Genomic DNA, 14,336 nt, shown 5'->3' with positions numbered 1-14,336 from the left:
TGGATGGTTGGGGAAACCCTCACCCCATCCCTCACCCTATCCATCCATAGACTAGGAGGAGGGGTCATTTGGTTGCAGGGGAGAGTTCATTTTCTCAGCCCCGTCTTAATTAATCAGGATAGTCTGTGTTGTCTTTATGCAGGAGAAAAATAGATGGGGTGCAGAAAGCCTCACACCAGCCCCCAGTAGCAGAATAGCAAGGGGAAGCCAGGGACAACTGGGACAGAGAGGTTGGCCCTAGTATCAGAGTACTGAAAGGTAATTGCAGTTTTTGTCTGTTTTGAGCTCAAAGGGAGCTTGGGTGAATCCTGTAGTAGAGGACCTGGGTGGCCTGTTGAGAGGACTCTCAGCCATGGGACTGAAAGGATTTGCTCACAGGAAAAGAGAGAGTGAGTCAGGTTAGTGTGACTACTGCTCGTAAGCGCCTTGATGCTTTGGAAGAAGGCCGGAAGATAGGCTCTACAGTTCCCGCATTGCCTGGGAACTAAACTTTTCCCCTTTGAGAAACGTGTAGAAGAAAACCGCCCATGCTAGGTGGTGGTGGCACACACCCTTAATCCCAGCACTTAGAGGCAAAGGCCAGTGGGTCTCTGAGTTTGAGGCCAGCCTAGTCTATGGAGCAAGTTCCAGGATAGACAGAATGACACAGAGAGACCCTGACTTGAAAAATTAAAAACAAAAAACCAAACAAATTAAAAACAAAACCTACCCCAATCAGCATCCTGCCCAGCTCTTGGTTTTTGTTACAGAAGCAAATGTTTTCCATGATGAAAGAGGCTGTCTTTCTGGGTATTGTAGCCCCAGAGTGTGTACTGGAGGTGGTGTGGCTCCTGTGCACTCAAACTTAGGTAGAAGCCATGACCTCCGTGTATGGTACACAGTTACCCTTCTCCTACCTCACACTAGATAGGGTGATTAAATGCAATGTTGCTCCCCAACTCTCAAAGTGATGCCATTTTCAGCCTTTCACATTGTCTTCGATCCCAACCCCCAAGTCTTAAGGTGGCTCTGTTGGAAAAAACATTTATTTCAGTAGAAAATTATAGCTTTGCTCTTGTCAGAAGTGGTCTCTAAACATGTGCGTCAGTGTGCACAGCCCCTCGGGCATTTCCTACAAAACTCAAACAAGGATCTGCCTGGAAACCCAAGACACAGGGTGCTTGGTGCTTGGCTGGTGAGAGGAAGGAGCTGGAATCTCTGGGAAGACATCTCTTACGTGATTCCTGGGTACTTGACCAATGTTGGCCCATGGTCTTTTAAAGGCTTCAGCTTTGAGCCTTCCATGGTAAACAAGGACGAGTTGAGGCTGCTGGTATTCACCGAACCGATGACGTTGACTATTTTAATGGGCGGATACAGCCGAAGTTTAGGTTTGATCCAGTTCATGGTTAAATAGTTCTAGAGAAAAGAGACACCAGAGTAGCCTAAAGTAGCAACTTCAGTGTGCTCTGAGAACTAATGCCAGAGTGGCCCCCACCTTTGTCCCTTCCCCACGGGTTGGCACTCACCGGAGCTGAATAGACGAATTTGAACAATATAAACCCTATAACCAGGATCACCACCAAGCAAATGATTTTGGAGCGGTAGCGTTTGCAGACAGCATAGCAGAAGTTTTTAATAGGTGACCGGTACCACAGTAAAAAGGAGTCATTTCGCCTGCCCGTGACAGTAGATGCCGGGAATGGAGGGCAAGAGCAATCTTCAGGTCAAGTGATCGAGAGCAAAGGGCTTCCCTTTTTTAACTGATGGGGGAGCCCCTTACACTCAACCTTAAGTCTTATTTCTGATGTCAACTTAACCATGGAGGAGGAAGTAGCTGTCCCTTTCCACATGGAGGCCCACTAGCTACCACCCTATACCAAGGAGGAAAAATCTGGGCTTGTGCCTCCACCCTCCAGGGCCCTTACTCAGGAGCATGAAGTGTAGGGAACTGGTTGGGTTCGGACTGGCCTTGCCCGGCTGGCCTGATTAGAGCTTCCTTCTCTGACAGCATCTCAAGGGTCATCTTGATTTTACCCTAGGACCACCAAAGGATGGAGCAGGGGCTATTATATCAGACAGTAGGGCAAGGTCATTTCAGGACCACTTCCTACCTCCACAAAGGAGAAGAGGTTTGGCTACAGCCCCCAGGACTTTGCTGGAGAGATCCTATTCACCAAACCTGTTCCCCATCCCCTACCGACAAACGCCACTTGTCATCTTCGTGGACCTGACAAGGCCACCATCCAGTTACATTGGTCTTCTTAAAGAGAGAGATATGCTTCTGTGGGGTGAAGGGCCATTTGGATTCCGTCTCCATCATCTTGAGGGAGCATTGCCTGCTGTTCTTAGCCGGAAGGGGCATGTCTGATAAATCCATCTCCAAGACCCCTGAGCCCAGAGAAAGATTGTTGTCAGCAAAAGGAGTTCCTTATCCCTTGTTACAAAAGTTCCTTACATCTGAACCTCACCTAAGAAGTCATCTGGGTAAAAGAAGTCATTGTCCCATATCTGGATGATAAGTCGAGCCGGAAACTTCACTGATGTGGGATCCAGGCTCCATATGTAGTCCTGAAGGACAGCAGAAGGCTGTTAGAGGCCTGCCTCTTGGACATTTCCCTCAGATACCCACTGGTCCACTAGTGACAGACTATCAAGGAAGAGGGGTTCTGCCTGAGGACACATCCTATAACAGCCTGCAGGTCTCTGAAAGGAGGGAGAGATCTCTTGGGGCCTCGGACTCTTTCCCCTCGGCACCCTTTCCTTACCTTCTGGCTTTGGACGCATACCCGCTCCGTCATCAGATAGTCCATGTTAAAGATGAACCTCCAATTGAAGATGGCCTCCCCAGTCAAGGAGTGATAGTGGACATCTGTCTTCTGAGCATCCTTCTCTAGCCCAAAGAGCCACCTGGGGACAGAGTCCTTTCACCTGGGCTCCTGTGTGTGGTCCCCATCCCCTAGACACAGGTGGTGGCAGAGGTGTTCCCCTTGGGAGCTCCAGCAGGGTAACAGAACCAGGGAACTAGGAGGCCCTCTGGAGACCTCCTCCCCGCCTGCCTTACCCTTTCACGTAGATATCACTCATTTTGTCTCTACTGAAAGTCTCTCGGACCAGGTCCACTTCAGCCGTGCTCCAGATGATACAACGCAGTTGGTACCTGCAGCCACTGTGTTCTGAGGCTGGGATGAGGACCAGCCCCACAGCCACAAACAGCCTCGCTAAGGGAGGAGCTGCGCACGGGTCCTGGACTTGGGCAGTGAAGCTCCTTCTAAACTCGATTGGGAATTCCTGTTGCACGGGCTTGTGGGCAGAGGCACCCCGCACCCTGGGGGCTGAGCTGGAGCCCCATGCTCAGGAACTGAGTGTTAGCATACTCACCGTTTAGGCTTCCTGGGGCTGATGTTGACTTCTGGCCCAGGAGGCCCCAGCATCTTGGGGAAGATATCCACCCACATTTGTATTTTTCCCTAGAGTCAGAATGGATTTGCTGGTCGGGGATTGCTGGTCTCTTTGGACTTGAATAGTGTGGCACATGGACTGATCCACCACCCAGGGACAGGGCTTAGAGATGACAAGTGACAAGTATCACCTCCTGGGAGGTGACAGTGACTACCTGCCTGTTCCTTTAGGTTTTGGCTGGGAAGGCAAGTGAGTAAGGGTGAAGGATTTGGCTTGGAGAGCACCAATTGGCATTGAGCTCTCACTATGGCTGGGTAGTAGGGGAGGAGGTCATGCTAGACGGTTGGTAGGATCCGTGCTGGGGCTGGGCCTCGTTACTCACAGCATGGAAGCCCTAAGTAGAGGAGACTAGATCGGAAGGCCACAACCTAAGGATACTAAGTCAGCCACAAAGTAGAGTTGAGAGAGACAGACAGATGGATAGACAATATGAGAATTAGTGGTGTAAATGGTAAGAGAAGGAAGGGAAAGGGTGGCTCCCCAAGCCGTGGGAAACAGGTAAATATGTTCTGCCTGTCAAACCACCTGACCCACTTAAATTTCTCAAAGTTGACCCATTTTGAGAAAGTCAGTTTAATGAGGATGGTTATTTTAAAATTTTCTCAACATAAGACTTGATGAATATAAAAGATTTATGGAAGATGAAGCCATCTTGATGGTGGGACAGTGAGGGATAATTAAGGTGCTCTTGGTGGTGGTGGTGGGGTGTCTGTGTCCCCAGGTTCACAGAGAAGACAGCCTGCAGTTAAACAGCCAGAACTGCGGTTTGTGTATCTGTGCCCTCTGATCTGTGATACCACCTCCCTACACCCAGGAGAGCAAAACAGTGGCACTGATGGTTTCTAAGACAGCCGAGAGCTTCCCACAACTGTTGTGAGGCCTCCATTTCACGGCCCTTCCGGGTGTGAAGTCCTCTCCACTGGAACATCTTCTCTGCTAACGTGCAAAGCATGCTTGGCTTCTTTCTGTCCGTGCACCTACGTGAGCTGTCAGCCTGCCTTGCCTCACACTGTGGACTGTGACCCATATCTCCTGGTCCAGTCCAGTCCAGTCCACAGGAGGCAGCAACAGCCTCTCCAGTCACATACCTGGTCGATACCTGGCTGGCTGTTACTGTGCAGTGTGCGAGTCTCTACGTGCTCAGGAACCAGCCCCTGTGTGTTTAGGATGTACAGTGCCAGGCGCTCCTTCTTAGGCCCCAAATTCTCATAGGTGGGGGGTGTGGGCTCTGGATGGGAGACAGGCTCATGAAGTCATTAGTGTTCCCATCTGAGCACCTTCCCCAGCCCTGCCAGGATGTTTGGCTATGGTCGCCTTCTATGAGAAGAAAGGGGAAAATTGGAAAAATGTCTGTGGCTCTCTACCCAAGGGCAAACTGCCCTTCTCTCCCTCTGCCCGAGTCCTTACTGGTTCCCTGAGGCTACCCTACCCCTGTGCCGTCTGGAAGTGTGCTGGGCTCACCAAAACTCTGCAACTTGAACTTTTCCCCATTGTAGTAAATTGAATCTCCCTCAAGGTCAAATACGGGTGGAGGCAGCCCTTTCTGTTTGGCATATCGGTACAAAAGGTAGCTCGGGGTCATCTGATCCCTCCACTTAAAGGGCCCTGACCTGTGGGAGTATGCAAGAGAAACAGATAGGAAGGAACAGGTCCTTCCCACTGTGTTGAGCTTCAGGCGAAGGTGCTAGAAGCATGAGCAGAGAGGCAGGTCTAGCCCAGGTCCCAGCTACTTCTCTGGAAGCTGCTTGCTTGCCGAATGGGTCCTCACTCACTTGCAGTAGGATTTAGAGAGCCCACAACGGGCCCCAAAGCCAGACAGAAGTCGGTTCTCAAGGTCAATAACTGTAGTTCCAATTTCATCATCAGCAGTAATTAGGTCAAAGTCATACAGCTGGATCTCCAGGTCCTTCTCCAGTGGGATGTTACAGGTGAGCTCATACATCCTAGAGTCAAGGCATTGCAGAGTGGCTGTGAGCATGCACTCTGCTTGAGTGTCCCTGTTCCACCTCTTCCTCCATCCACAGTGAACGTAGGCAGCAGAGCACAGGACAGGTTTGTCTACCCAGCATCCCATTTCCCTGAACATGGCTGAAAGTAACTTGAAAGTAAGATGGCTGAGGCATGGAGTGCCTGTCTTTGGGATCATCGGTTTATGGAGCCCCTAAGAGGCAGTGAGATGCTGCTTACAGGGACCATGGAGGCTCTGAGGGAATGCCTCTGCCTACTAGCACAGCATGGGGGACTGGGCGGCAGCTCACGTGCCAAAGATGGGGTCTAGAGTGTTGGGGTGGTATGAGTCCCGGCTGCCGAGTTTTGTCTGTCCCAGTTTCAGGATCACATAAGGGTCGCACTGGGAAGGAAGGAGGAGGGGAGTCAGTCAAGGTTGGTCAGGGAGGTGGAGGGTGGGAGTAGGCGATGCCGGTGGGGGTGGCTGGGTGGGTGTAAACAGCCTAAGGCACTGCATCACCGTGATTTGGGCATGATTTGGGCATGTGGTGGGGGCCATTAGACACAGATGGGCCTTTTTTTTTTCTTTTTTTCTTTTTTTTTTACCAGGCCATTGTAGTCCTGTGGCTGCAGGTTGATGGCTCGAATCAGGTACACTCGTACCAAGCACATCTGAGGGAAGTCCTCGATCTCAGGCCAAGCCGAGAACTGACGTGGAGGTTTAGGGGCATCTGGGTCCTCAGGAAAGGGGTAGATTCGGAAGAGGCCCTGGGAGTGAGAAGGCATTGGCAGTGCTAGGCTAACTTTGTAAAGTGCCCCCGAACCCCAGCCGCTTGGGTATAACTGGGGGAGGGGGCTGTTGGGCTAAGGGTGAGCAGCAGGAGTCTTTAGGAAGGGACCATTGAGTTTAAAGGGACACTGGGCAAAAGCACTCAAAGCTACTAGGTGTTCCCAGACTCTGCTGATGTCAGCTCTGCACACCCATCCCTTCAGGTTTGAACACATCTGTGTCTTTAGGGGACCAGCATGAGCCAGGCCTGGGAGTCTGAAGGTCCTGCCTTCCTTAGTCCCTGCCTGCATAGACCGGTCTGTGTTGCTCTACTTCTGGAGCTGTTTCTCGGGCCCTGGCATCCTCGGGGATGTGCAGAGTGTCAGGGCTTTTATTAGAGACTTTGGGGACAGGTGGGCTACAGAGAGACGGGTAGCCAAATTAGCATAGACATACCTTGAATTCCCCTACCACAGGGCTGTCCACCTTGGGCTTCTCTTGGTAAAGTTTGAAGGTCTGGCAAAAGTCCTGCAGGCCCTGGAAGGCCTGAATGGTCTCCAGCTCACAGTCATATACCTGTAGGGGTGTGTGCAGGACATGGGTTGCTGAGGAACCATTTGGGGAATTGAGAGGAAGAGACTATGAGCACCCAAGCCTTTCCCTCAGAGTTTGCCCTGTCAGGAGCCCCACTGTTTGCTTCAGATGAAACAGCTTTTGGAAGGGTCCCTGGTATTCTTAGGGGATAATATAGAAAGTCCCCCTCCTTTGGTGACAGATGAGCTACAGAGAGACAGGGAGCCAAGCTGCTATAGATACGCCTTGAATTCCCCTATCACGGGGCCATCCCCCTTGGGCTTCTGGTAAAGTTCGAAGGCCTGGGAGAGTGCTCGTCTAACAGGATCCCTGCTCTAAGCTGAATTGGTGGTGCATGGCTGCAGTTCTAGTGCTCAATGCATGGCTGCAGTTCTAGTGCTCAGGCGGTAGAGGCAGGAGGCTCAGGAGTTCAAGGGCATCTACATCTACCCAGCAAGCCGGAGACCTGTTTGTACTACACGGGATCTCATTTCAGACAAGGCAAAAACAGTTCTGCCATTTGGTAGTTCCCTGACAAAGCAAGGCTAAGTAAGTTTCCAAGCCCCTCCCAATGGAGGCTCTGTTCTACCCCTTTCCCAGGACTCTCCAAACCTTTAGGGTATGGTAGCTTTTGTAGTTGTACTTCAGGGACTTGTCTTCATTGCCCGTGGCCCAGGATAGCTTGCTCCACCAGTCCACGTCCTGCTCATACTCACCCTGACCGAGAAGAGGCCTTTGCTGGCTCTCAGGCAGGGCTAGAGCCTACCCCACCTCCCTGAACTGATGGGGGTTATCCCTTGCTCCTTGGTCTGAGTCTGCTTTACCTCGTCTTTGCTGGAATCAAACCAGAACTTCTTGTAGACTAAGTCTAGGAACTGAAAAGTGGAGAAGGTTAGAGGAGAAGAATGGGAAGAACAGGCTGAGCACGCTCACCCTGGCTCTCCCACCCCACCTCCCCATGGCCTTTACATAGGCCTTTCAGTTCAGATGGGATGGGAGGGGTGAGGGAGAGGAATTGTGCTTCCTAGGGTTCATTGTCCATCCATATGGACAGGATGCAGAAGTGCTCAGAAATGCAGAACCTCACACTATCTGAACCTGTGGAGGCAGAATCTTTCCTTCTCCCTTTCTCTTTCTCTCTTTGTCTCTCTCTTTGGTTGCCCCTCCCCTTCCTCATCATTTACTTAGGCAGTGATCCTCCTGCCTCAGCCTCTCAGTGCTGGGATCACAGGCCTAACTATTATGGCCCACCCAGCAAAATCAACTTCCCTCCCTCCGATATCTTGTGCTAGGTATGGAACTCAGGGTCTGTCCATGCTAGGCCAACAACCTGTCCCTCAGGGTGCATCCCTAGCCCTCGTCCTTTTGAGACAGTGTCCTGCTTATGTAGCTTAGGCTGCCTCAGACCTGCAATCTCCTGCCCCGTCTCCCTGAGTGCTGGAATGCAGGCACATAGCACTATGTCTGACAGCATCTGAAGGCATTTAGGGATTGCTATGTGTTAGAATGTGCCGTTCTCGTCTGAGAGCTATAATCATGAAATGTTAGGGGTAGAGAGACTTGGGGCAAAATCTTAATAACCGGCAACTCTATCTGGATCCTTCTGGGGCCAGGGGCTCAGGTAAGGAGGTCTTAGTCCACACAATGCTTGTGTGTGTTCGTTTTCTTGATGCTGTCATCAAATACCTGACAAGAAGGGATTATTCTGGCTCGAGATATCATGGTGAGGTAGAGACAGGGCCGGTGCCTGAGACAGATGGTCTCATTGCATATGGATTTGGGAAGCAGTGCTCAAAGCCATTGCTCAGTTCTCTCCTTTTGATTTCCTGTGGGGCTCCAACTCACAGGATGCTGCTGTCCAGATAGATTCACTGTGTGTCCTCCCACCTCCACTACCCTCATCTAGATAACCATCACAGCCATGCCCAGAGGCTTGACTCCTGGGTGATCTTAGATCCTATCAAGTTGACAGTCACTGTTAACCATCACAGTCTCCTGAGTGTAAGAATCTAAAGTTCTTGAACCTCGGTAAAAATGGTGGTATATGTTAGCAATCCTGGTGCTGGGGAGGTGAAGACAGAGGGATCCCTTGGGCTGACTGGCTAGCCTAGCTTAATTAGCAACTTCTAGGCCAGGGAGAGACCCTGTCTCAAAAAGCAAGGTGGAGTTATGTCTGGCTTATGTGCACGTGCACACACACATACATGCACGCATGCACGCATGCATGCACTCGCGCACACACACACCACATGAACCCTACACACAGATGAACACAATAATAAAAGCAGATGTACGCTGGATGAATACCAGCAATCCCAGTACCTGGGAGGAGGCAAGAAAATTGGGAGTTCAAGGTTATCCCCTACCACGTCACAAATTCAAGACCAGCCATAAATATATGCAGCCCTGTCTCAGAACTGCCTCCTAGCACCGCCCCCACTCAGGTGATTCTCACATGTAGACCTGACTGAGGACCAAGCCCATGAGTTAAGCCCCCTCATGGGAACAGTTTAATAGACAGCTCTCTACAGGGATAAGGTCGTTCACGTAAAAGGTAAGGGAGAAGGTAGCCCAGGACCCTTACTCACGGTGTTAGGCTTCTTAATAGACAGTGCTGTGGAGAGAACATAGTCATGAGCCTCAGGAAAGGAGAAGCCAGGGCAGAGGGGCACGAACCCCACAAAGGAGCCAGGGTCCCACCCTACTGCTTTTGAGGACTTCCTGGAGAGAGAAGAGACAAGGGCATGGTCCCACTAGAGAGAGAAGAGACAGGGCAGGAGAAAGGATCATACTTGGCAGCTTTACAGTTGTGTAGTTGAGAGACCAGGGGTCACAGAAATAGGGCTGGAGGAAGTCAATGTTGGCTTGACCGACCACAGTCTGCTGGCCATATGCCTGGTTGTCCAGTACTTTCACCACCAGGGGCTGTGCGTGGGACTCCTCCATAGGCATGAACTACAAGCCCAAAGAGGGGAACGTGAGGCCCTTCCAGGGATGGAGACTGTCTAGCCCCCACCCAGGGCCTCTTACCACCGTGAAGAAGAAGGTAGATGTAGGGAAGTTGGGATTCTCCTGGAAGTTGCTGATGGGTTCTGTCCTCAGGGACTTTTCCCCACATTCCAGCAAGAGCTGGGGGTAACGCACATTCTTCATGTTCCGAAGGCCCCAGGCCATGATCTGTCAAAACCAGGGCAAGGGGCAGACAGCACCTCTTAGTTATGGCGAGCGCGCGCGCGCGCGCGCGCGTGTGTGTGTGTGTGTGTGTGTGTGTGTGTGTGTGTGTGTAACTGGAAGTGACATGGGGCAGGAAGCATGGCAAGGTTAGGAATGAGGCTCCCCCAGGTTGCTCTGCCCTATGAGGGGACAGGCTGGTTCTCAAGACTTGCTGCTGGCTGCTCTCTCTGTAAAAAAAGTGTCATCTAAGCAACTGCTGAATCTGCTACTCACCATCCCCCCGCCCCCACGCCCGCCCTGCCCTCCACACTGGTAAGTGGTAAACCTGCTCACTGCTGGCTTGCTGGCTCCAGACAGTTCTTAGACTTTGAGGTCCTGAGGCTGGCTGGCTGCCTCTAGGGTCCATAGTAGCAGATGGTGCTCAGACTTTTGAAAGTCCTTAGGACATTTAGCTTAGCACTGGCTGTATCCAGACAGCTCCATGACCAACCAGTGACCTGGCACCCTGTAATTTCTCTCTCAACTGACAAAGAAATTTCTATACTCTTCACAAGACCCTTCTTGGGGGCTGAATGGAGGCCAAACCACATCAGTTGGTCTTAAGGAGTCACTAGCTCCTGGACTACTTGACTATTGTCTGACAAATCGAACACAGCACAGAATAACCAATGTGGGGGCATCCATTTGGCCTCAAGCAGGGATGGACTTAAATTGTGGTCTGTCACTTAGTCTCTGATCACTCTGTCTGCAATATGTCATCTCTGAGCCTCAATTTCTTCCCCAGGAAGCCAGTCCCCGATGCACAGGGGTCAGTACAAGAGGGTCCCAGGTCTCCTGCCAGCTGCCTGTCTCACCATATTGTTTAGGCCTCTGCCCTCGATTCTCTTTTGAGAATGTGTTCTTAGGCTTCGTGAACTTTGGGCCAGGTTGTCAGAAAAGCCCCACCGAGAGCTCTAGGTTGCTCTGGGAAAGGCTTCTCCCTGCTCACCTCTCCTCATCTGTACAAACCTCAATGGCCATCATTTTCATGTTAGGCCGAATGTTCTTGGGCAGCATGTAAATCCCGTTCTTACAGGGGACACTTAGGATTGGCAGATGTAACTCTTTCAGCTTCTGGAGGGCAGGAGAGGGAAGTCAGAGCATGAGGCCCTGGGAGCTGGTGCTGCTGCTCCTACCCCCACCTAATGTGTCCCAGAATCTGTGGGTTAGAGTTGGAGGAGACTTAAGTGGGAGGTTGGCCAGGTTGACATCACCAAACCCATCCTGAGCCTCAGACCTTTCATGAGGGGAAAGGGAGGGTCCTGGTGTTTGGAGAAACCTGCAGGTGGAGGTGGGGCAGGGATGGGCATGAGCCCTGAACTTTCCATCGTACCCGTGTTTCTAAGATCAGCTCACAGGATGCCAAGATCTCACCCTCTTCCTCTCCCAACTCTCTTACAAGAGGGTGCCACCTCAGGGGGGTAAAGACCCAGTCTTGGAGGCCCAGCCAGACGACTGGGGGCCACATGCTCCGTCCCCACAAGATCTTGTTTCCCTAGAAGAGAAGGGAGCTCATGGGATGTAGAAGACCAGGTAGGCTACCAGCATGGGCTTCTGAGGAGGAAGGGGTCTTGCAGTAACACACATACACGGCCTCTGAACATTAGCCTCGCTAAATACACCAACACCTTGTTCTAAAATACACCTCTATCCCAAAGCAAGGCTGAGGGGTAGGTCTTCCTCCCTCAAACACAGCCTGCTGTACCCGTGAGTCATGTTGCCACAATTCTAGTGCCACAAGTGGGGGGTTCTCTCTGGTATCTTTGGGGTCTTCAAACAGCAGAAGGTGCTGGAAGATGAGCGTCTGGGACCACGTCGGAGCTGCAGAGCTTTTCAGGGTCTGGGTGCACAAGCTGTGGTTCAGGAAGACCACTTGGATGAAAGACTCTAGATCATGGAGGGAGGACAGGACGTCACAGCTCCAAACTGCCAAACGAGGTTCTCCTTTCCTCTGTAGACGCAGCCGTTAGACCTAGGAGACTCGGGACAGGCAGCCCCAGTGGCTGCTAGCTCTTGTAAAGTACAGCCCTTCTAGAATGAGGAGCTGCAGATCCTGTGCTTGCTCCACAGGCCAGGGGAACCTTTGCTTCCATCCATGGCAATGCCATGCCCATGGTGGTTCAGCCTGGCTTTCACAGAGATGGAAGAGGTAGGTCTAAGGATAAGCTTTCTCCTTACTGACTGCCCACAGCAGCAGTGACTGTCCGTTGAAATGGCTGGTGATACTCAAGGGACACAGACCTCAGCAAACATCCTAGATCCCTGCCAGCCATTGCTTATCTTCCATAAACAGTGCCATTAACAGGACACAGGAGGAATAATCCACTCACCTCCTAAATGGTTCTATGGTTCTATCTATCCGATTTGTTTTTCTTTTGTGTGCATTTGTGTTTTGCTTGCATATATATCTGTGGGAGGCTACTGGATCCCCTAGAACTGGAGTTACAATTGTGAGCAGCCATTTCAGTGCTGAGAATTGAACCCCGAGCCTCTGGGAGAGTAGCCTGTGCTCTTAACCACAGAACTCTCTCTCCAGCCCAGTTTATCACTCTCCTTCAACATCCCATGCTTTACCCTTCTTCCAGTCTGTCATACAAGCTCCTCCCTCTTCTAGGCCTACTAAGCAATTTCAGTGAAGTCACTGAGTTCCTTAACTCCTCCCCTCCGACTTTCATGGCGTTGGGGTCATGTCTCAAGAGCACCCTGGGTTTGTAGTTTTTGCTTGGGGGTCTTCCCCCATCCAAACGACAGTTATAAGCTTTGTGCTGGCTAGTGTTTTGTCAGCTTGATGCAAGCTAGAATAACTGCAGAGGAGAGAGACTGCTTCCATAAGACTAGGCTGTAGACAAGCTCGTTGGGCATTTTCTTAATTCGTGATTTATGGGGGAAGATCAAACCTATTGTGTGTGTGGCCATCCCCCGGGCTGGTGGTCCTGGGTTCTAGGGAGTAAACAACACTGTTCTATGACTTCTGTATCAGCTCCTGCCTCCAGGTTCCTGGCCTCTTTGAGTTCCTGCCCTCACTGCTTTAGAAAATTAACCCTTTCTTTCCAAGTTCCTTTCGGTCATGGTATTTTATCACAGGAGTATCGACCCCAACTGAGACAAGCTTTTTTGGGAGAGGGGGGGTCTCCATCTTTGTCACATACTCATCACAGTCTTATGTCGCCAGGCCTTGAGGAATAGGAGACAGGGCAGAAGGACAAAGGGGCATTCCTACCCTGAAAGGTCAGGACCTGGTTGTACATCAGATTCCGGGCCTGGTAGATGTAACAGAAAAGCTGGTAGTAGTGAGGCTCTGGGTAAAGAGAAGTCTCATTCGTTACCTGTCCCCAGTCTCCTCATATGCTCCTCCCTACTCCCTGCCCTCAGGCCCTGGACTCTCAGGCTGTTTACTATTGAGGGTGCAGTAGATGAAAGGCATGGTGGGGATCCGGGGGTCCTCCGGGGCACGCCTCCAGTCCTTCCAGTGCTGCCACGCCCATGTCCTCTCCACTTCCTTCTTTGGTTGTTTTTTCTGCTCCACTTCCTGTACCCAGAAGGCCCTGTAAGTTCTCAGGCCACCCTGACTCCTCTCCAGGCCCTAGCCATCCACAACCCCTGTACAGATGTCACCTGCCAAACTTGCAAAGTTGGGCCCCGATCAGGGATGTGTGTCCCTGATCCTCTGGGATGTGGAATAATAAATGTCACCCAAGCCGGGGAAGCCTTACCAAAGATCCCTCCAGGAGGAATATGGGAGCTACACCCCTGTCCTCGTTGGGCGCCAGCTGTCGGTGCCAGCAGCGACGACGGAACCGGCTTGTGGGCTGAGGGTCCAGGTGGAACCTAGAGCCGAATGTGCCATACTCCCAGCCCTCCTTTCCCTCCTCAGAGAGGTCTTGCTGCAGGGAAGGACGTTGGACCTCAGAATTGTGCTCCTGTCCCTGCTTCGCAAATCACCCCCATCCCAACCAGGACCCTTGCTCCAAACACCTCACCATCTGCAGGAAGGAGAGGGTCTCCTCCTCCAGGCTCAGCTTCTGGCCCACCTCCCTGTGATTCCGAAAGCGCACGCGCACCCACCGTCGCCGGCGGCACGAGTGGTAAGTCTTTTCCACCGAGTTCCAGATCTGGGGCAGGCCGGAGGGTGGGATCCCCACTCCATACTCCCAGCCTGCAGGGGCAGCATCATGGCTTCTGGGTCCACTTGAACCTGCAGACTTGGGGGGCTTTGACATGCCTGAGGAAAGGGCCCTAGAAAGCCAGGTCCTGGTGACAGAGGAGTCCCCTTGTCCAGGAAGGTGTGCTCGAATTGTATAATATAGACATCAGGAACCGGCTGCAGCAATTGCTTGTGTCCATGCATCCACCCACCAGGTTTGCTCGGGGTCAGACCTTGGGAGGTGCCTGC

At 51.8% G+C, this 14,336-nt stretch overlaps 1 protein-coding gene across 8 annotated transcripts in view; it reads right to left on the bottom strand.

Moving 5' to 3' along the window:
* Window positions 1-1,009: 1,009 nt before the first annotated feature.
* Fer1l5 (fer-1-like family member 5) overlaps window positions 1,010-14,336 on the bottom strand; it is a 54,686-nt gene continuing 41,359 nt past the window's right edge. For 4 of the 8 annotated variants that reach the window (XM_039084527.2, XM_017596789.3, XM_008767045.4 and 1 more), the window contains 26 exons: window positions 13,924-14,099; window positions 13,657-13,827; window positions 13,340-13,472; window positions 13,164-13,241; window positions 11,649-11,830; window positions 11,277-11,438; window positions 10,913-11,017; window positions 9,761-9,907; window positions 9,523-9,685; window positions 9,319-9,344; window positions 7,555-7,605; window positions 7,343-7,447; window positions 6,614-6,733; window positions 5,995-6,156; window positions 5,700-5,791; window positions 5,214-5,384; window positions 4,903-5,051; window positions 4,530-4,669; window positions 3,361-3,449; window positions 3,044-3,139; window positions 2,748-2,889; window positions 2,451-2,550; window positions 2,180-2,370; window positions 1,908-2,017; window positions 1,509-1,656; window positions 1,010-1,398 (listed from right to left, as the gene is read on the bottom strand). In XM_039084527.2, coding sequence (XP_038940455.1) covers window positions 1,213-1,398; window positions 1,509-1,656; window positions 1,908-2,017; window positions 2,180-2,370; window positions 2,451-2,550; window positions 2,748-2,889; window positions 3,044-3,139; window positions 3,361-3,449; window positions 4,530-4,669; window positions 4,903-5,051; window positions 5,214-5,384; window positions 5,700-5,791; window positions 5,995-6,156; window positions 6,614-6,733; window positions 7,343-7,447; window positions 7,555-7,605; window positions 9,319-9,344; window positions 9,523-9,685; window positions 9,761-9,907; window positions 10,913-11,017; window positions 11,277-11,438; window positions 11,649-11,830; window positions 13,164-13,241; window positions 13,340-13,472; window positions 13,657-13,827; window positions 13,924-14,099 — 3,395 coding nt within the window. In that variant the 3' untranslated portion in view covers window positions 1,010-1,212. The other 4 variants (XR_005489102.2, XM_017596792.3, XM_039084528.2 and 1 more) reach the window with 4 other exon arrangements.

The sequence above is a fragment of the Rattus norvegicus genome, chromosome 9, assembly GCF_036323735.1.
Source record: "Rattus norvegicus strain BN/NHsdMcwi chromosome 9, GRCr8, whole genome shotgun sequence".
NCBI lineage: Eukaryota > Metazoa > Chordata > Mammalia > Rodentia > Muridae > Rattus > Rattus norvegicus.
Note: the sequence above shows the minus strand (reverse complement) of the source record. Positions and strands in the feature narration are given on the sequence as shown.